The 22,963-nt window shown below is 45.4% G+C and overlaps 1 protein-coding gene across 1 annotated transcript; it reads right to left on the reverse strand.

Moving 5' to 3' along the window:
* Window positions 1-3,682: 3,682 nt before the first annotated feature.
* Window positions 3,683-13,843, reverse strand: vgf (VGF nerve growth factor inducible). Its single transcript, XM_029760586.1, has 2 exons — window positions 13,568-13,843; window positions 3,683-8,634 (listed from the first exon to the last, which is right to left on the reverse strand). The coding sequence occupies exon 2, from the start codon at window positions 8,588-8,590 to the stop codon at window positions 6,428-6,430; it is 2,163 nt and encodes a 720-aa protein (XP_029616446.1). The 5' UTR covers window positions 8,591-8,634; window positions 13,568-13,843; the 3' UTR covers window positions 3,683-6,427.
* Between the last annotated feature and the right edge of the window lie 9,120 nt (window positions 13,844-22,963).

The raw sequence follows: 22,963 nt of genomic DNA on the forward strand, positions 1-22,963 counted from the left end.
TTCGACAAGGGGGAAACAGGCACTCCTTACTGAGATCAAAGCTTCCGGCCGACCCCTTGTGCTCTGGATCTCAGCGTGAAAGTGATGCATGTTTGAATCTCCCCAGTAACAGTGGTAGGTCCCTGACACAGCGGCACCATGAAACTTTGCTGGTACATTTAGTCTGACATGACTTCCTTTCCTCTCTTCTCTCGTTCCCCCTCTTCCTTCTCTCCCTTCCTTCCCTCTCTCCTCCTCCTGTTCCGTTGCTGGATCCATGGGGTGAATGGATGGGTAGTGTGTGTGTGTGATTGTGTGTGTGTATGCGAGTTTGTGTGTGTGTATCCATCCCTCCAGTGTGTATGTGTGTGTATCCATCTCCTCTGATCACCCATTGAACCTCAAACAGCTCCCTGAACACACACACACACATACACACACTCCAACCTTTCTTCTCCCCTCTTACCCCTTCCTTCCCTCCTCTGCTTTCTCCCCCTTCCTCCCCTCTTCTCCCTCCTCTCCCCTTAGGTGCATGTGTTATCAAACCAACACAACCATTCTTCCGCCCTGTATCCCTCTTCTGCTTCCTCGCTCACCCCCCTCTTCTTTCCCACCCCCTCACATCCCCTCATCCCTCACTTCCCTCTTCTGCTCCCCTCCACCTCTTCCCTCCCTCATCCTCCTCTCCTTCCCTCCCTCATCTCTTCAGTCAGTACAGAATTAACAAGGCGACGTGGTTTGAATTGAAGAGGGGAGTCCATAAGCGCAAACAAAGGATATCAAGGACCGTGAAGGATTCTGTATGGAGGAATGGTCTATGATCCCTCCCAATGTGTTCTCCAACTCATATGAAACAATTTAGAAAAAGGCGAGGTGAGGTTTTGAAAACAGGGGTGTCAATAATAACCTTTTTGAGACTTGTTAAACAAAATCTATTTCTCTGAGCAATTGTATTAGTGTAAAATAATATACTGCTCAAAAAAATAAAGGGAACACTTAAACAACACATCCTAGATCTGAATGAAAGAAATAATCTTATTAAATACTTTTTTCTTTACATAGTTGAATGTGCTGACAACAAAATCACACAAAAATAATCAATGGAAATCCAATTTATCAACCCATGTAGGTCTGGATTTGGAGTCACACTCAAAATTAAAGTGGAAAACCACACTACAGGCTGATCCAACTTAATGTAATGTCCTTAAAACAAGTCAAAATGAGGCTCAGTAGTGTGTGTGGCCTCCACGTGCCTGTATGACCTCCCTACAACGCCTGGGCATGCTCCTGATGAGGTGGCGGATGGTCTCCTGAGGGATCTCCTCCCAGACCTGGACTAAAGCATCCGCCAACTCCTGGACAGTCTGTGGTGCAACGTGGCGTTGGTGGATGGAGCGCGACATGATGTCCCAGATGTGCTCAATTGGATTCAGGTCTGGGGAACGGGCGGGCCAGTCCATAGCATCAATGCCTTCCTCTTGCAGGAACTGCTGACACACTCGAGCCACATGAGGTCTAGTATTGTCTTGCATTAGGAGGAACCCAGGGCCAACCGCACCAGCATATAGTCTCACAAGGGGTCTGAGGATCTCATCTCGGTACCTAATGGCAGTCAGGCTACCTCTGGCGAGCACATGGAGGGCTGTGCGGCCCCCCAAAGAAATGCCACCCCACACCATGACTGACCCACCGCCAAACCGGTCATGCTGGAGGATGTTGCAGGCAGCAGAACGTTCTCCACGGCGTCTCCAGACTCTGTCACGTCTGTCACGTGCTCAGTGTGAACCTGCTTTCATCTGTGAAGAGCACAGGGCGCCAGTGGCGAATTTGCCAATCTTGGTGTTCTCTGGCAAATGCCAAACGTCCTGGGCTGTAAGCACAACCCCCTCCTGTGGACGTCGGGACTTATACCACCCTCATGGAGTCTGTTTCTGACCGTTTGAGCAGACACATGCACATTTGTGGCCTGCTGGAGGTCATTTTGCAGGGCTCTGGCAGTGCTTCTCCTGCTCCTCCTTGCACAAAGGCAGAGGTAGCAGTCCTGCTGCTGGGTTGTTGCCCTCCTATGGCCTCCTCCACGTCTCCTGATGTACTGGCCTGTCTCCTGGTAGCGCCTCCATGCTCTGGACACTACGCTGACAGACACAGCAAACCTTCTTGCCACAGCTCGCATTGATGTGCCATCCTGGATGAGCTGCACTACCTGAGCCACTTGTGTGGGTTGTAGACTCCGTCTCATGCTACCACTAGAGTGAAAGCACCGCCAGCATTCAAAAGTGACCAAAATATCAGCCAGGAAGCATAGGAACTGAGAAGTGGTCTGTGGTCCCCACCTGCAGAACCACTTCTTTATTGGGGGTGTCTTGCTAATTGCCTATAATTTCCACCTGTTGTCTATTCCATTTGCACAACAGCATGTGAAATGTATTGTCAATCAGTGTTGCTTCCTAAGTGGACAGTTTGATTTCACAGAAGTGTGATTGACTTGGAGTTACATTGTGTTGTTTAAGTGTTCCCTTTATTTTTTGAGCAGTGTATAATTTCCCAATTTTTGGGAGCATTAAGAACATCTGCTCTTTCCGTGACAGACTGACCAGGTGAATCCATGATCCCTTATTGATGTCACTTTTTAAATCCACTTCAGCGTAGATGAAAGAGAGGAGACGGGTTAAAGAAGGATTTTTAAGCCTTGAGACAATTGAGACATGGATTGTGTTTGTGGGCCATTCAGAGGGTGAATGGGCAAGACAAAAAATGTAAGTACTTTTTGAACAGGGTATGGTAGTAAGTGCCAGGCGCACCGGTTTGTGTTAAGAACTGCAACGCTGCTGGATTTTTGTAGGCTCAACAGTTTCCCGTGTGTATCAAAAATGGTCCACCAGCCAAAGGACATCCAGCATCCCTGTGGAACGCTTTCGACACCTTGTAGAGTCCATGCCCCGAAGGAATTGAGGCTGTTCTGAGGGCAAAAAAGGTGGTAGTGCAACTCAATATTAGGAAGGTGTTCCTAATGTTTGGAATACTCAGTGTAGCTCAGTATTTGAATTCTTTATTTTATACAGTCATTTTGGCTAATCTTTGTCAACGGTGTCAATTTCAGACCCCACTGTATGTACAAAACGGCATGGCTGGAGTCAAACGGGACAGGACATATGCTTGTTCAAAGTTTGGATTTCAGTTGATTACTATTGCTCCCCCCTTGAGCCAATCAGTGTAATTTTGTAAATGCTGGATCTTAATTGCAAGATGCATCGTTCACCCAAGTGGTGTCTGAAATATCACTTGTGACTATAGTACGTACGAACGGATGGAGACAGATCCATAGTTCCCATCTGATTTCGTGGGGGACAATAGGTGGTGTGTTGGCATCGATTTGCTGTAAGTCTCATGCAGGTTGTGCACTAATCACTGTTTTATAAAGGAATAAATTGTAGCAAGTAGCAGTATCAGTTTTGTCTACGGTTGCAAAATTCTGGCAACTTTCCCAAAAACTTTCCGAAAATGTTTCAGAAATCCTTGGTGGAAGATTCCCGGAATCAGAAGGGAATAAGCAAGAAATCCCTATCAAACATAGTGTGCTGTTTTCATGATGGTTTGTCCCATTGTTGCTGCGTGTGATAGATGAGAAAAGGAGTCAAAGCGAAGAGCCAATAGAACTTCACAAAAAGGAGTTGTAAAAAAAAAAAAAAAAAATGCGTTTCACTTTCATAATAAAAATAGTTGATTTTATTTATTTCTCTCTGTGTAGCAAAACTAGTCATCATGGATACATGCGGTTATTTACAATCAGCAATACGCATGTTTATTACGACATAGGTACAAGGTACATCTAGAAATAGAGCACATAGATCAGAACATCCTCATACAAGACTTCAACAGGTTTTTTTTCTGGTACTTCGTACGTCTATAAAGTCATCTTTTAGTTATCCTTTTAGATTTTTTTAATACTTTTATTTAATGCTCATTAAGTTCATCAAAAAGAAGCAACACATTTTAGATGCAGGCACACAGAAACGTGCAGCAGACACTGTCTACTATCTTGTCTTTCTTTTTCATCCCTGTAAATGTTCTCTTTCCCTCCCTCTCTTTTGTAAAAGAAACAAAAAACAAACAAATCTGTTTCAATGTGGAAGTAATGTTTAGGTATACTCTCCCCACTTTCAATGCCTACCATATAATCTCTGTCTCTCTCCTACAGCAGATATCTTACACTTCAGTATTGAGTAGGAGGTTTGAAAGGCCAATTCTGTCCCCTTCGATCAGTGTTTCTAGTGGACCCACTCAAATGCCAAAATGCAATGAGTTCAGTTGAGTGAACTGAAACAGTCCTAAAGGTACGTCCCAAATGGCACCGATTCCCGATATAGTGAGCTCCGTTTGACCAGAGCCCTATGGCCTAAGTCTAAATCGCAGTTAAGCAGAACACACATATCAAATCAAACACCACTCCCAATGTTTTTCCAGTGTTTCTCCCCTCGTCGCTTCTCTAAAATAATGGATTTTTCATTGGTGTCTGTGGCGTCAGTCACATTGAAAATGGTTTCACTTTGAGATTGTCTCTGCTGTGTTTGATTGAGCTTTGATGCTAGCCAAGCCAATGGGTGCATCCCAAATGGCACCCTTTTCCCTATATGGTGCACATAGGGCTCTGTTCAAAAGTAGTGCACTATTAAAGGGAATAGGACACAATTTGGGACACAAGCCCTGTCTCAGCTACGAGATTGCCACATGGTTATTTAAAGACATGAGGGTGACAAAAAAATTATTTTTGTTGGGGTTTCGTTTACAAGGAAATATTGATCGAGTAAGGATTTGTAGGTGATTAGATACTGATTTCCAATAACACAAAATCCTTATTTTTGTGGTGAGATACTGAATCACAGTCCTTTCCAGCATCTAAAGGCATAAACACAGAGACATATCGGTTTCTCTACAGTAGCACAGAGTGAAAATCCTTGACCCTTTTCAGTTTCTTTTCCCTATTCTCATTTCATTTCACTCATTCGTCGGGAGTATGTGAGGGACAATTCCATTTCAAATCAAGTCAGTTTCATTGAAAAATTCCCCAAAATTTTTCAATTTGTGAATCGAATTTCAGATTTAATGGAATTGTGATCACAACCCCATTTCTCTACAAGGGCTTAACTCAATTCTACCCCCTTTACAAAGTCAACAGTCTTAGCAAGATGAGGGGGAAATCATAATAAGGCAATATAAAACTGTATTTCAGTACTTTCAGTTTCTTTCCTTTAAAATCACTTTGTCTTACAAATATTTGGAATGTATGAATGTGTAAATCTTAGCACTGCTTTGTAGAAAAAACACAAGTACATTACAAGTACATCAAATAAAATAATAATATTTATCAAATAATCAAAAAGTGTACAGACGGGCAATTGACATAAAAATTTTACCGTTTTTTTTAAAACAAACTCACTGTGATAACAACAGGAAATAACAAAACAGAAGTGATAAAAACAGACAAGTAACAAATAATAAAAAACAAACAATATATTTGATTAATAAATAGTGACTGCATTTGCGTACAGTATGGCACCGTATCATCAAGGGTATCAATACAATAACAATGACTTTCTCTGTCCTTGACGATAACTGTTTGTATCTGTGAGTTCTTGAAAAGGTCCAATTCTATATTTTTTTGCAAGCTTCATTTTCTGTAAACAATCAATGACGTATAACTGAAATGGTAACAATGTAACCACTGATAACAATAAAACATAACAGATACACATTGGTAAGGCTTTATATCCATTGGGGCCTCTTCTCCAATAGCGATGGCTAGTCTTTTGGAATATAAACACACTTGACTGTGCATTTTGGTTCCAAACATTGACATCTGTGTATTTGTTAACAACTGTAAGTCTCTTGTATGAGTTTTGGATTACAGGCAACATGATAGTCAGGCAGAGTCCCAAATGGCACCCTATCCCATATATATAGTGCACTACTTTTGACCAGAGCCCCATGGACCCTGGTCAAAAGTATTGCGCAACATAGGGAATAGGGTGCCATTTGCAATTTCCCCTCAATGTTGGTCTTCTGAACGATGCCGACGCTCCCTCATATTTTCCAGAATTCCAGGATGATGAGATGAGTCTATAGAGTCAGTGTTCTATAGTTCTGTATGTTCTATAGTTCTTTACGTGATTGGTTTAGTGCCCCTCTTTCAGTCATTTTGGACAACAGCTTCAGTTTCATGGATGTGTCGTCCCGACTCCCTCACTTTTCTATCTGCAAGTGAATTTTTACTCTATACAAAAAAAAGCTACTTGTAATTTGTGTTGCTCTTTGACAAAAATCTAACAGTACATTAAAGAGACAAAACCAAGACAAAACCTGAAATCAAAAGTAAGTGCTGAAAAAAATTTATCTTCCTCCCTTTTTTCCCCTCCCTCCTTCCCGCCCTCTCGCTCTCTTTCCTCTCTTTTCACTGAAACATCCTAGGCCTGGGTTTCATAAAGACCTGTTGAATGTAGTTCTCCAGGTCTTCATTGCTATCTTGCTGCTGCGGCCCCATCCCTATCCCCTGCATCCCATAGTAATCTTGGTCCCGGGTCACCAAAGGTGCTGAGGGTGCTTGGTAATAGTAACCATGCCGATGGCGAGGCTGAACCTGACCCCTGGGTGGGTACGAGCGAGGTTTAGGCATGGGGACTGGGACGGGTAGGGGGTTGTATGTCCTGGGGTGTGGGGGGAGGAGGTAGTTGGGGTAGCTGGAGTAATTTGGGTAGTAGAGGTTCCGCCGGAGTGCCGCGGGGGGCTTCCTCGGGCGGGGCTGTACCCAGGGACGGTACCTCCTCTTGGGGGGAAAATCAAAGTCGTAGTCCAGAGAATTCGACAGGAGGTCGTTGAGCATGAAGGAAGGCTTGGCATAGAAGCGGGGCTTGGGCTTGGGAGGGGGGAAGTAAATTGGGTAGTAGCCTTGATAGGGCTTCTGTTGGTAGAAGGGATAGGTAGGATAGTTGGAGGAAGTCCGAAAGGACTTCTGTTGAGGTTTGATCCAGAGGTCTTGTTTTGAGGGTTTGATGGAGGATTTGTCCTTGAACCAGGCCTTGAGGGGATTGATGGCCGGGAGAGGCTGCTTCAGGGTGGGGTATCGGGGGTGTGAAGGCTGGGCATTGACGGCTTTGGCTGCTGGGTAAACCAGGGGTCTTTGCTGGGGTCGTTGCCAGGGCAATGTCTCAGGAGCGTCTTTCTTCTTCTTCTTCTCAACGTCGCTGATGATGTCAACGACGTCGTCCGCTGGGAGGTGGAGCTTACTGGAGATCTCGATGAGCTTATCAATGGTCTGAGGATCAATATCATCGTCCTCGTTGACGACCTCCTCATCAGAGCGCTTGTCCTCTGCTGCGTTGGACAGCAGGGTCTTCTTGTTCTGGTACTTTCCTTTGTCCTGTTTGACCATGTACTGCAGGAGCATGTCCGAGGCGATGTCCGCCAACTTCTCCTCCTCGGCTTTGGCCCTCTGCGCCTCCATCGCCTGCCTCCTGACCTCCTCCTGCTCCTCCTTCGCCCTCCTCTCTTCCTCCTCGGGGCTCAGCATTTCCTCATCATCCTCCTCAGCCGCCGGGCGAGCCAGATTGTCAAAGTCGTCCATGAAGTTGCCTCCTCTATAAGTGGGCATGTTCAGGGCTTTCTGCATCTCCTCTTGCCATTTGAGCTTCTTCGACATGGCTCGGGGGTATCCTTTAGCTTTGGGTTTTATCTGGTTGTGGATCAGGGCTTGGTCTGTGTCGTCTTGGCTGTAGCCCCTGCTCTCTCTCCCTCTCTGCTCCTGGGCCTCCCTCTCTCTCTTGTTAGCTGTGTTGTAGTTCTGTAGTTCCTCCAACATGCTCTGGAGGTTCTGCACTTCATCTGGACTTAGTTGCTCCTCTTCCTCCTCTTGCTGGGTCTCCTGTGAGGTGGGGGGTCCCTGCTGCGCATCCTCTCTTGCCCCCACCTCCTCCACTCCCACCTCCTCCCCTCTTTCTCCTTCTGCCGGAGGTCGTTTCTCCTTTCCAGGAATCGTCTGGCTGGTGGTGTGGCTAGTCACTTTCTCTGTTAGTCTTTCCTCCTCCTCCTCCTGTGCTCTCTTCCTCTCCTCCTCCTCCTCATCCCTCTCTCGCTCCTCCTTGCCCTGCGCCGCAGCGGCCGCCATCACCAGCTCAAGCTCCTCGCGACCGTCCCTGTCTCGGTCTGCTCCCTCCTCATCCAATGCTGCTCTCACCTCCGCTCCCCTCTCCTCCTCCTGCCTCTCTCTCTCATTCTCCTCTTTTCCTCTCTCTTTTTCCTTGCTCCCATCCTCCACACCGTTCCTCCTTTCCCCGTGCGGCTTATTCATCGCCTCCAGCAGAACGGCTGCTAACATTTTGGGGTCCATGTCTCCAAAAAGCTCATCCTCCTCTTCTGCTCTCTCTCTCTGTGGAAGTCCGCCCTTCCTCCCTTCATTCTCTCCCTCGGCTGGCCTAAGTCCAAGAGGGGAAGGAGCATGGCTGTCGCTGGGGCTGTGTGTCTCGGTTGCCACGGAGGCGGTGAGCGGGAGGGTTAGGGTGAGTCTCAACAGGACAACCAGTAGGATAAGGGCACTTGTGGCGAAGTGGGACCACATCATGACCACAGAGAAAGGACAAGAGGGGGCGAGGGAAGGTGATGCTCCTGGTGAAAGAGAGACAGAAAATAGAGATATGTTAGATAAAATAAGAAAAATGGGTGAACCCACATAGAATTTTTAATCTATGGAACCCCCCTATACAATAGAAAGCATTTTCTTTTTATATACCTTTAATGAAACGTTTTATAGGATGGTACAAATTGTTTAATGAGCATATATATATATATATATTATTATTATTATTATTTACAATGACAGCCTACACCGGCCAAACCCGGACGATGCTGGGCCAATTGTGCGCTGCCCTATGGGACTCCCAATCATGGCCGTTTGTGATACAGCCTGGATTCGAACAAGGGTGTCTGTTGTGACGCCTCAATCACTGAGATGCAGTGCCTTAGACCGCTGCGCCACTTCGGGAGCTGCATATACAGTTCAGTTAAAGTATGTGGTATCACTGCCAAGAAAACCATTAGCTCATAGCATTATTAAAGTGAAATGAATTCATGGACGTGAGTCAGCCTGTAAAGGAATGAGGGATATGAACCAAAAAATAAGCACAAATGGAGTAGATGATGTCATCACTCATCTGCATGTGAAAACAATTCTCAACCTAGAATCATGATGAAACTTTAGAGTAGGTTGCTTTTACAACAGATGTCATTTTCTCAGTACACACTATCAGTTTCCCCCATAAATATAACATACATAATAGACAAAATACTATATTCATTCACCTTAATCAATGTAGATCATGCACCTCTGTGCAGGTCACAAATAACATCAGTTGAGCATAGGGACCCACACAAAATGGCTGACCAGTATTAGGCTAACAGTTTGAAATGGTTTCTCAACGACTTGCTAGCTTTTCGGCTATTTCCATGGCTCATATTAATTGCTTTCACAACAATTCCTTTAAATCCAGTTTGTCCAATTTTGACTTTTCCTCAATTGAACGTTACTGCTCCACAGGCTAAACTAGAATACCTGTAGGCTATTTACTGCAAGGTGTCAAGATAAATGAAACTCTTGTGCGTCGATTTGTGTTAAACTGTTGGATTAGGCACATGCTATACAGTATTTAGTATTTCCTGGCGCCTCCACTGAGCTGATCTAACAAAAGGTTAATTGTCTCAGTGTCTCGGACTGGTGCTCCCTGCGTGTGTAATGCGCGCTTCGCATGTGAGCGCTCCGGGCACGTGGTAACAGGGCGGGTGGCAACTGGCAAGAAAGCGTTCCAATGCGCGTGCTACAGAGAAGAAGTAGGTGTTATTTGTAAGGTCATCTATATCTGTGGCCATGGCAACAACAGATTTCACATTGATCGCTACAGTATAATAACACTCCGTAACTAACTCCACAATGATTTAGTTTTTTGTTTTTTTTTTCGCTTAAAAATTCAATAAGTAGCATGAATAGATTGATGAAATAATCGATCCCAATTGATATTCTCCTTCATTACAGCCACAACAATATCAAACATAAACCCATTGGATTTAACCACTGACACAGGTCTGTATTCATTGCCGATATCATCCCAGAATGTAGATGAGATTGAAAATGGAAATGAGATTAAAAGATCATATTACCGCATTGAGGCTGCATCCCAATTGGCAGGATTTTCCCTACCCAACACGGTGCACTACTTTTGACCAGAGCCCTATGGGTCCTGGTCAAAATAGTAGACCAACAGTTAATAAGATGCCATTTGGGATGCATGATATAGGTTTGACCCCTGGATAATCATAACACAGATGGATCAGTGTAATCTACAGAGTGAGAGATTAGGAAACAACCTACCTGGCCTGGATGATGCACCCGTGTGTGTGTGTGTGTGTGTGTGTGTGTGTGTGTGTGTGTGTGTGTGGATGATGCACCTGTGTGTGTGTGTGTGTGTGTGTGTGTGTGTGTGTGTGTGTGTGTGTGTGTGTGTGTGTGTGTGTGTGTGTGTGTGTGTGGATGATGCACCCATGTGTGTGTGTGTGTGTGTGGATGATACACCCCAAATCTCACTTTCACCCAATAGAGTGATCTTTCCTAACATGCCCAAGTCATGCGTAGGCAAACTGTATAGCAACAATCTATATCACCTTACAATTCCATCTCTTTTGTTGGCTTTATTGGTCCCACTTTTTCCAAACTTAATTCTTTAGCTGTATAATGTTTGGTAAACGTTGTACCTCGTGTGGTACACTTTGTACAGGTATTAAAAAGCTTCTGTAACCGCATATGTCTGTCTCTCCCGTTCTCATAATTCTATCCGCAAATGCCCATCCATGAGGGCAATATACGTAGGGTGCAGCCTCTCCACCAAAGCACATTATTCATCTGCTTTTAAGAAGCCCCATCTAGCCATAATCTGCCCAGTAGAAACGCCACACGACTCTCTATTGCCTCAAAAATAAAAGTGCAAGAACTGTATCACCACAGGAACTCTAGTATGCATGAAAGTATAGAAGAAAGCAGAGCACTTATATACATAATTAATGCATGTACATAAATGTCTCAACTAACTATTAAAAAGTAGCATCAAAATTGGTTTGACATGCAAAACCAATCTTTTACGCAGCCAGATGCAACTGTTTCAAGTGTCCTTTTCACCCTTTGTCTTTATTTGGTCTTCCTGGGGTTATTTTTGGCAGTTGGTGACGCCATGGTGATGGCAAAGATGATGGAAGACAGGGAAGAGGCTATGGTGATGACGGTTATGATGATGATATGACAATTATCATGATCTCCGGTAATCCCTGTCAATATGATTACCACAATCATTAGCCAACCTCAGTCTTTCTATCATTCGATTATTTCCCTTCTCATAATCCACACCCATTTTCTTGTAGGCTATTCATACCGGGAGATAGTAATCTCTTACAATTTACAAAGATTAGTATTGAAAAATATGTTGAAACTTGTGAAAATACATTCCTTTGTGTTGATCTTTTAAAACACTTGTGTTATATTTATTTATTTATTTTTTGTTTATTTTATGGTGTAGATCATCTTTAATATTGCAGATAGATTGTGGCTTCTATCAATGTATATATATATACTCTTTTTATGTATATATATATATATATATATATATATGTTTTGGGGTGGCAGGTAGCCTAGTGGTTAGAGCTTTGGACCAGTAACCGCAAGGTTGCTAGATCAAATCCCTGAGCTGACAAGGTAAAAATCTGTCGTTCTGCCCATGAACAAGGCAGTTAACCCACTGTTCCTAGGCTGTCATTGAAAATAAGAATTTGTTCTTAACTGACTTGTCTAGTTAAATAAAAGGTTAAATAAAAAATTATATATGCCTTCGGAAAGTATTCAGACCCCTTGATCTTTTCAAAATTTTGTTAGCTTTATTCTAAAAATGATTAAATTATTTATTTTGCTCAACAATGTACACACAATACACCAAGGACAAAACTTTTTGTTTTGTTGCAAATGTATACATTTTAAATATTTTATTTATTTATTACATAAGTATTCAGACCCTTTTCTATGAGACTCGGAATTGAGCTCAGGTGCATCCTGTTTCCATTAAGCATCCTTGAGATGTTTCTACAAGTTGATTGGAGTCCACCTGTGGTAAATTCAATTGATTGGACATGATTTGGAAAAGGCACACACCTGTCTATATAAGGTCCCACAGTTGACAGTGCATGTCCGAGCAAAAACCAAGCCATGCGGTCAAAGGAATTGAAGTTTGGAAGCACCAAGTCTTTTCCTAGAGCTGGCCAGCCCGCGAAACTTGGCAATCGGGGGAGAAGGGCCTTGGTCAGGGATGTGACCCAGAACCCGATGGTCACTCTGACAGAGCTCCAGAATTGAACCTTCCAGATGGACAACCACCTCTGCATCACTCCACCAATCATGCCTTTATGGTAGAGTGGCCAGACGGAAGCCACTCCTCAGTAAAAGGCACATGACAGCCCACTTGGAGTTTGCCAAAAGGCACCTAAAGACTCTCAGACCATGAGAAACAAGATTCTCTGGTCTGATGAAACCAAGACTGAACTCTTTGGCCTGAATACCAAGCGTCACGTCTGGAGGAAACCTGGCACCATCCCTACGGCGAAGCATGGTGGTGGCAGCATCATGCTGTGTGGATGTTTTTCAGCGGCAAGGACTGGGAGACTAGTCAGGATCGAGGCAAAGATGAATGGAGCAAAATACAGAGATCCTTGATGAAAACCTGCTCAAGAGTGCCCAGGACCTCAAACTGGGGTGACAGTTCACCTTCTAACAGGACAACAACCCTAAGCACACAGCCAAGACAATGCAGGAGTGGCTTCGGGACAAGTTTCTGAATGTCCTTGAGTGGCCCAGCCAGAGCCCGGAATTGAACCAGATCAAACATCTCTGGAGAGACCTGAAAATAGCTGTGCAGCGACACTCACCATCCAACCTGGAGATCTGCAGAGGAGAATAAGAGAAACTCCCCAAATACAGGTGTGCCAAGCTTGTAGCGTCACACTCGAGGCTATAACCACTGCCAAAGGTGCTTCAACAAATTACTGAGTAAAGGGTCTGAATACTTATGTAAATGTGATTTCAGTTGTTTTTGTCTAAACCTGCTTTTTCTTTGTCATTATGGGGTATTGTGTTTCGATTGAGGAGGGGAAAAAACATTTTAATCAATTTTAGAATAAGGCTGTAATGTAACAAAATGTGGAAAAAGTGCAGGGGTCTGATCACTTTCTGAATGCACTTATACATATTTTTTATTTTCCTTATTTTTTTCACCCCTTACACTACCACCTCCCCCCTAATTGGAGTAAACACATTCAATATATTTTCCTTTATTATTAAAACACTTTTGTTACTATTTCTTTCAACTACAGTCTGTCTAACAAAATGCAAGGTGGAAGCCCATACACATTCTCAAAGACGTTACCATAGCTTTAGTTTTCAATCGTTCATGCCATAGGATCAATCAGTTTGATCACTTTTTAAATAAGATATATTAAAGTAGTTAAGACTTACCTGGTGTCGTGTGGTGAAACCAGATAGGCTACTTTCCCCTCCTTGTCACTCCTCAAATCTCTCTAATTGAACGTGCTACTCTAACTCAAGACACAAATGTCTACTTAACACAAATAAAGCTCGGTGTTGTTTGGAAGTGTATATAAAGTAGAAAGTTATTTCTCCCTTTTGGTTTCCCTACTGTTGCCTCATTCGCAGTGCGTCTGTTTCAGTGAATATTATCACGGACAGCACCGCAGGTTTCCTTACTGTTGCCTCATTCGCTGTGCTTCTGTTTCAGTGAGTTATCACCGACAGCACCGCTTCTTTATACGTCCCCCCCTCCCTGCCTACGTGACCCGACGTCAGAGTTTTCCCCTAGTGACGGAACCAAGCTTTCATTGATAAGAATTTTCGCTTCGCTTGAATGAACCACGAGCGTTCTGGCTCTGCCACACTGCAGTAGCCTGATGAATGAACGGAAACGGGGTGAATTAAATAGTATTTCTCCCGCCAGGGGGGAGCATAGCCAAAAAGACACCTCAGGAGAGGGAGACAGGTGAACTCAGCCGCGAGAAGTAGTTTGGGGGTGGGTGCTGCGATTTGTTTCCAGACAGGAGGGGGGGTGCAGATTTTTTGTTGTTGCCTGCACTGAAGACACTATAATCGCTAACTATTAAAGGGCCAGTATACTACTTTTGAGTCTTTACCAGCATTTGTAACTTGAGTCTGATAATCATCTGTACAAGATAGTTAATCTGATAATCTGATCTATTCTGGTCTAACATTTTCCATTTTAGTAAATGCACTTATCCTGAGCAATTTACAGTGGTGAGTGCATACATTTTCATACTGGTCCCCCGTGGGAATTGAACCCATAACCATTGTATTGCAAGCACCATGCTCTACCAACTGAGCCACATCATCAAATCATCACACACCACTTATTTCAAATGTACTCAATTACTGTATCGTGCATTGTTTTTCTTCATGGTGATGGAAAGTCTACAGGTACAAACCTAGATGACCAGCCTATATACAGTAATGCACATGAAGTGGTTTCTTGGCGTAGTAAATTAATACTGCACAAAAAGTGATTGTTGTTGTGGATTGATATTCTAGTTTGTCCCTTTGGGGCACCTGTAACACCCCCCTGCTTACCTATGTTGGAATGCTTGGAAGGTTTTGTCCTCTGAAATGCATGAATGAGCCTATTATGTCAATTAAGCTTGTATCCATTAGTTTATATCATAGATTATCAACGTTAGACTAATTTACTATCTTATGCCTTCTCGGCCCTTTCTTCATTTGGAAACATTATGCATTTTCTCCAGCAAATGTCAAGGCGTACACTGCTGTATGGAGAGTACAGTCCAATCAAATTAAAGGATAATTTAATCTGATGGTGGGGCAGGCTGCAATGAGCAGTGCCTGTCTGACTCTTACAGGGATTGGACATGGAAGTGTTTGTGTGCAACACAGAGGCTGCGTATTCACAGGCAGCCCAATTCTGATATTGGTCTTTTGACCAATCACATCAGATCTTATCACATCCGATCTTTTTCAGAGCTGATCTGACTGGTCAAAAGACCAATTTGTGAAAAAAAGATCAGAATTGGGCTGCCTGTGTAAACCTAGCAAGAGAGACAGAGAGAAATAGAGAGGAAGTGTGTGTGCATGTGCGCGTGCATGTATATGCGTTTGTGTAGATCTGTGTGTGTTTCCAGCAGAGATAGATGACACAGGTAATCGGGTGCCAAGGGGGCAGATTCTCCTATAACAGTTTAATTTTACCGTCTGCCACTCAATATTAGAGCGGCGCGCGGGTTTGTTGTTTTGCAGCTTCCTCGTTTCCCCGCAGTGACTCACCTTCTCTAATGCTGCCCACATGGCCCCTTTGGGACGTGGGTTGGATATATGTCTGAAAGTGAGGTCAAAACTAATATTCAATTATCTAAATAGTTGAGCTAGGCCTATGGCTATAGGCATACCAACTCTGATAGCCTAAGATAAATAAAATCTGAAAAAAAAAATATATATATATGCAAGGTCTAATGTTTAGGGTGAGTAGTGGGACACATAGCAAAGTGGGAAACTTAAGCTTTGTATTGGATATCTTTAAATGTGTACAATTAAAACCAACAATCAATGCCTGTGTGTTCGTGAGTAAGTATGTGTCCTCTCTCCTCCGAGACTTGTGTGGATGGAGTCTTTGACAATTTTTAGGGCCTTCCTCTGACACTGCTTGGTACAGAGGTCCTGGATGGCAGGGAGCTCGGCCCTAGTGATGTACTGGGCCGTACGCATTACCTTCTGTAGCGCCATGCGGTTGGATGCCGAGCAGTTGCCATACCAAGCGGTGATGCAGCCGGTCAAGACACTCTCAATGGTGCAGCTGTATAACTTTTTGAGGATCTGAGTTCCCATGCCAAATCTTCTCAGCCTCCTGAGGGGGAAGAGGTGATATCATACCCTCTTCACGACTGTGTTGTTGTGTTTGGACCTTGATAGGTCCTTAGTGAAATGGACACAGAGGAACATGAAACTCTCGACCTACTCCACTACAGCCCTGTCGATGTGAATGTCTCATCATTGTCTGTGATCAGGCCTTCCACCGTCGTGTTGTCGGCAAACTTAATGATGGTGTTGGAGTCGTGCGTGGCCACGCAGTCATGGATGAACAGGAGGTACAGGAGGGGACTGAGCATGCATCCATGAGGGGCCCCCGTGTTGAGGGTCAGCTTGGTAGATGTGTTGTTGCCTACCCTCACCACCTGGGTGCGGCCCGTCAGGAAGTCCAGGATCCAGTTGCCGAGGGAGGTGTTCAGTCCCAGGGTCCTTAGCTTAGTGATGAGCTTGGAGGGCACTATGGTGTTGAACGCTGAGCTGTAGTCAATGAACAGCATTCTCACGTAGGTGTTCCTTTTGTCCAGGTGGGAAAGGGCAGTGTGGAATACAACAGAGATAGTATGTAGTATGCAAATTGGAGTGGGTCCAGGGTTTCTGGGTGATGGTTTCGATGTGAGCCATGACCAGCCTTTGAAAGCATTTCATGGCTATAGACGGGAGTGCTACGGGGCGGTAGTCATTTAGACAGGTTACCTTGGCGTTCTTAGGCACAGGGACTATGGTGGTTTGCTTGAAACACGTAGGTATTACAGACTGGGTCAGAGAGAGGTTGAAAATGTCAGTGAAGACACTTGTCAGCTGGTCAGCGCATGCTCTGCGTACACGCCCTGGTAACCCGTCTGTGAATGTTAACCTGTTTAAAGTTCTTACTCACATCGGCTACGGAAAGAACAGCTGGTGCTCTTACGCATGGTTCACTTTGCTCGAAGCGAGCATAGGAGGTATTTAACTCATCTGGTAGGCTCGCGTCACTGGGCAGCTCCTATCTGGGTTTCCCTTTGTAATACGTGATAGTTTGCCACATCCTGTGTAGTAGGATTTGATCTTAGTCCTGTAAAGATGCTTTGCCTTTTTGATGGTTTGTTGGAGGGCATAGTGGGAATTCTTATAAGCATTCGGATTTGTGTCTTGCGCCTTGAAAGTGGCAGCTCTAGCCTTTACCTCAGTGCGGATGTTGTAATCCATGGCTTCTGGTTGGGATATGTTACGTATGGTCACTGTGGGGACAATGTCATCGATGCACTTATTTATGAAGCTGGTGACTGACGTTGTAAACTCCTATCTGTGCTCTAGTTTAGCATCCACTTCATCGGACCAATTCCGTATTGATTGCTTCCTGATTTGAGTTTTTGCTTGTAAACAGGAATCAGCAGGATAGAGTTATGATACGATTTGCCAAATGTAGGGCGGATGAGAGCTTTATATGCGTCTCTGTGTGTGGAGTAAATGTGATCTACAGTTTTATCACCTCTAGTTGCACAGGTGACACCCTGGTAGAAATGAGGTCAAAGAGAGCACCCCCTGAGAGCACCCCTCAAGCTAGGATGGAGTCCATCACTCCTCGGCAGGCCAGGCTTGGTCCTGTTTGTGGGTGAGTCCCAGAAAGAGGGCCAATTATCTACAAATTCTATCAGAAAACAGTTTTCAACCAGCGATTGAGTTGTGAGACTGCTGTAGAGGTCATCACTCCCCCTAACAGGGAGGGGGCCAGAGACAATTACTCGATGCCGACACATCTTTCTAGCTGATTTACATGCTGAAGCTATGTTGTGCTTGGTGACCTCTGACTGTTTCATCCTAACATCGTTGGTGCCGACGTGGATAACAATATCCCTATACTCTACACTCGCCAGTTTTAACCTTAGCCAGCACCATCTTCAGATTAGCCTTAATGTCGGTAGCCCTGCCCACTGGTAAACAGTGTATGATCGCTGGATGATTCTTTTTAAGTCTAATACTGCGGGTATTGGAGTTGCAAATGACTAGGGGTTTCAATTTGTCAGAGCTAGTGGTGGGAGGCTTTGGCGTCTCAGACCCCAAAATGGGTGGAGGAGAAACCAGAGGAGGCTCGGCCTCTGACTACGACTCGTTGCTTAATGGGAAAACCAGTTGAAAGTTTGTCGGCTGAATGAGCAAAACCAGTTGAGCATTCCTACAGCATTTCCTTCCAGAAGCCATGAGAAAATTGTTCGGCTGCGGGGACTGTGCGAGGGGATTTATACTACTATCTGTACTTATTGGTGGCACAGACGCTTTTTCATCCTTTCCTACACTTAAATTACCCTTGCCTAATGATTGCTTCTGAAGCAGGGCTTGCAGCAAGGCTATCCTCACCATAAGGCACCGTTCTCCGGTATATTATGAGTACAGCGACTGTAATTGGGGTGGCAGGTAGCCTAGTGGTTAAAGCGTAGGACCCGAAAGGTTGCAAGTTCGAATCCCCGAGCTGACAGGGTAAAAATCTGTCGTTCTGTCCCTGAACAAGGCAGTTAACCCACTGCTCTTAGACCGTCAGTGAAAATAAGACTTTGTTCTTAACTGACTTGCCTAGTTAAATAAAGGTAAAATTAGAAGGCCTAATGTTAATGTTAATGTTACTACTTAGCTTTGGCTGGTGGAGGTCGTGTAGAACCATGTCCAGATAAAGCGTCCGGGGTGACAAAATTGAATGAAAAAAAGTCAAGCGAGGGAAAATATAAAATGGTAATTAAAAGTAAAAACCGTAAAGTTGGCAGGTAGCAAAATAACATTAGCAACAAACCGCACAGCAGCACGTAAACAAGTCTACAATTTGTGACTGGAAATGTCACAGACAGAGTTTAAATGTTTTAACATCTTAATGTTGCATTCAAGATGGAAGTCCATTTTAAGACTGCTGTATCAAAATGGTTAATTATTTTGCCAAATAAGTGATAAGATGTGGGACTGGACTGAGCCCAGGTGTAGGGCAAATCCACGATAACAGAGTGATGTGGACACTCAGATTTTTCACTTTAAAATGTGTCAAACAAAACCAATGACTTCAAAGTAAAACAAACCATACAACTCTATGCACAAGGATATTTTTAACTATGTGCAATCATTGATTTGTTTGACACACATTTTAAAGCGAACAATCTGAGTCTCAGCATCACTTCAATACCGCGGAATTGCCCTGTACCAATCCACGGCACTTCAGTCAGCATGCCTCAGTATTGAACAGCTTGCCATCAATTCAAGCCCAATCCACCTCGTGGAGAGCTCTCCTCCTATAAGTTTACTTCATCTCTTACCTACACTACTCATATTGTTTCGCAATGACTATCACATACATTCAGTATAGAACCATCTTTCTAACCAATAATAGACAGAAGCTTTGGTTAAACCACATAGCTAGCTGACGTTAGCTAGTTAGCTTCCTAGCTAGCTGACATTCATCTAGCCTGCCTCATCAATAGCCTGTTTTAATAACACAAGACCAAATAACTGCCTACCTATATTGAAATCATAGTTGTTTAACTAGCTAGTTGGTTAGCTAGTTTCTCCACTAAAAAACGATCGAACTTACCTTTATTTTCATCGTCCCCTTTCATGTCCATGGTCAAAAATCAGGTTAGGGAGAAGTCAATCTGTGATTGGTCCAAAAACCTGACAGCCTGTAGCAGTCTACAGAAACACAGTTTATGTTCATTGGCTAGAATTTTCCCCAGTTAAAAATTACAGTAAGCAGTTGCGAGAGCAAAATTGATTTTGGAGAGCAAACTGGAAAATTGGTTTGGGCGGGAGAAAAGATGTGTGGGGAAGCAGAGTATTTGTGAGAGTGTAGTAATTTCTGAGTCTTGACATGTAGTAAGTATCTCTTCAGTCGAACAAAAATCTCTGCTCTCAAATGAATCTACTGCATGCGGAAATGCAGTTCTGCTCCCTCAAAGTCACACTCGTAAGCTGTCAAGTTAAATTTGCACGCACCATGCTGGCCTGCGCTCGCAGAACCCGTCCTCTGCTCGCTCGACCCCATTTCTCACTTGACTCAAGAGTTTGCTCACGCAATGATGTGTCATCTTGCTCGCGGGGGCGCCATCTAGTGCTCGTTCGACTTTTGGATAGGATTTGACACCATACTGGTAAAAACCAATGAATAGATGGGAGAAGCGCGACTTGCAGCGCATCAATAGAACCAAGTTCTATTTTAGAGCCTGGCTATGCAGACGCCCGTTGACGCTCTCAAACAGGTTGGATTAAATGATTGAAAAACATGCATATGTACATTTATTTTGGAACATTTGTGCGCGCAATGCGGCTGGTTTGGTTCCTTTGCCAATATCAACTGAAAAAAATGACATTTTGTGTTTGAAGAAGAGTCCTCCATCCTGTGTTTTTAATATTTCAGCGCCTTGTTGACGGCCAGCAACTCACGATCCCCCACGTTGTAATTCCGGTCTGCGGGATACAGCTTCTGTGAGTAGAAGGTGCATGGATGGAGTTTAGGCAGCGATCCAGTGCGTTGGGAGAGAACAGCCCCTACTCCAACCTCGGAGGCGTCCACCTCAACGATGAAGGGCAGAGATGGGTCAGGGTGAGCCAGAACAGGTGCGTTCGTAAAACGTACCTTGAATGCACGGAAGGCTTCGTTGGCCTCCTCAGTCCAGTGCAGCTGTCGAGGTCCTCCCTTCAGGAGGGAGGTGAGAGGGGCCACCACTGTGCTGAAACCCCTAAGGAAGCACCTAGGCAAAACCTAGGAGGTGCTGCACCGCCTTTATGTTGGATGGAAGAGGCCACGACCGTACTGCACTGACCCTCTGCTCTTCCATCTCCACTCCTGCGGTGGCTATTCGATAGCCCCGGAAGGAGACTGCCTGTTAGAAGAAAAGGCACTTCTTCACCTTGGCTTGCAGGTGATGCCCTATCAGCCTCTCCAAAACAGACCTGACATGAGACATGTTAGTCGTGTGTAGTACACCAAGATGTCGTCTATGTACACCACTACAAAGTGACCCAACATGTCTCTAAACACCTTGTTAATGAAGGACTGAAACACTGAGGGTGCATTTGTCAGGCAGTAGGGCATTACACTGTATTCGTAGTGCCCGGTGCTGGTGTTGAAGGCGGTCTTCCATTCATCCCCCTCTCTGATGCTCACCAGGTTGTAGGCAACCAATTTGATAAAGTACTGAGCACCGTGCATCTGTTCGATCACAGTGGGTATGAGAAGCAGGGAATAACTGAATTGAACAGTTCCCTTATTCAGTGCCCGGTAATCAATACAGGGGCAGAGACCTCCGTCCTTCTTCACAAAAAAGAAGCTGGAACAGGCTGGAGAGGTGGACATGGGGGAATCCTTGGGCCAACGCCTCCTGGACATTGGCCTCCATGGCTTCGGTCTCTGCATGTGCGAGAGGGCAGATGTGCCCCCATGGGAGGGTGTTACCAGGCAGTAGGTCGATAGTGCAGTCCCATAGGCGATGAGGGGGAAGGCACGTGGCACCTGTCTTCGAAAAAGCCACCTGTAGGCAACAGTATTCCTCCGGGATAGGGACGTGGGTGGCCTGGTCGGACTTTCTACGGAGGTGGCACAGAAACACAGAGAGACGCCTAACCTGACACGCTTGCGACCAACCCAACAACCTCCTCTCTGTCCACAATATCCTGGGGTTATGCAGCTGTAACCAGGGGAAACCTAAAACTACGGGGTGTGCAGGAGAGTCTAAGATGAGGAAAGTGATGCGTTCATGGTGGTTGTGAGCAACCGTGAGGGAAATAGGAATCATGGCCTGGACATGGACTGGAATAGGGGGTTGTAAAGGGACTAGAGGAATGCGTAATGATAAGGCCACTGACCGGTCTAGTAACTTGCCTGCAGAACCTGAGTCCACTAGGACAGGACTCAGTGGGGGGCCAGGATAGTCCGGGAAGGTGACAGGAAGGAGGACGGGCTTGGTGGACAGAGAGGAGCAAGGCACGTCCACGCCTACCTGTGAAGGCGCAAGAGCGCTCCTCGGCCTGTCGCTTCCTTGCCTGGTTCTCCTTCTGGGACAAGGTGTTCTGGGGGGGTCCGACTTCCCGCAGTAGGAGCAGAGGCGTTGACATTCCACTGGGGGAAGGTGCGTAGTGCCCACCTCCACCGGCTCAGTCTCGCTGGAGGTTCCTGGGAGAGACCCGAACCCCCGGGATGGGTGATGACGGGCATGCAGGAGATTATCCAGGTGGATGGCTATGAGCAGGTGCAACGAGAGATCCTCATTGCGACAGGCCAGCTCGGTCTGGACGTCCGCCTGTTGCCCGCTGTGGAAAACCGTCAACAGGGCCTGGTCGTTCCAGCCAGTGGATGCAGTCACCGTCCATAAATCCAGAGGTACTCATATTCTGTCCTAGACCCCTGGCGTAGACGGAGGAGACCCTCACCTCCCTCTCGGCCCTCTGTAGGGTGGTCGAAAATGGCACTGAAGAGTTGGGTGAAGCGCTCATAGGACTGCACTTCTGGACGTCCCTCTCCCAGATGGCGTGCGCCCACTCCAGAGCCCAGCCTGTCAGCACCGAGATCACCAAGACCGTCCCGGCATGACGGGCAAGGTGGAGGTCACACTGCAGGAGAAACCCCCTACAGTGAGCTGGGGTGCCGTCAAACTGCTCCGGGAGGGCCAGAACCGGGTGGTGTAGTTGGTGGTGGGGTGGCTGGAACGACCGCAGGGAGCTGGGAAGGTGGTGGTGTAGCCTACTTCTGGCATACGGTCTGGAACACTTCGTCCATGGCAGTCCCGAGGTGCTCCAGGCACGAGTCGTGGTATAGGAGCCTCACTCCTATAGCGGAGAGGTTGGGATGTCCTGCTGCTTCCTGTTCTCTTGGGTCGGTCATACTGTCACAAGTGTAGAGAGGCGTAGGCAGGAGGCAGTCGCAGGTTTAGAACTGCTGAATGTATTAAAGCACCATACATAAAAGCAGGACGAAACCCAAAGTGCAAAATAATAAAGTACTCAGGAAAGAGAAGGAGAGATTCCTCTCAGGAAAGCAAGCTACATTGACAATGACCA

The sequence above is a fragment of the Salmo trutta genome, chromosome 8 (assembly GCF_901001165.1).
Source record: "Salmo trutta chromosome 8, fSalTru1.1, whole genome shotgun sequence".
Lineage (NCBI taxonomy): Eukaryota > Metazoa > Chordata > Actinopteri > Salmoniformes > Salmonidae > Salmo > Salmo trutta.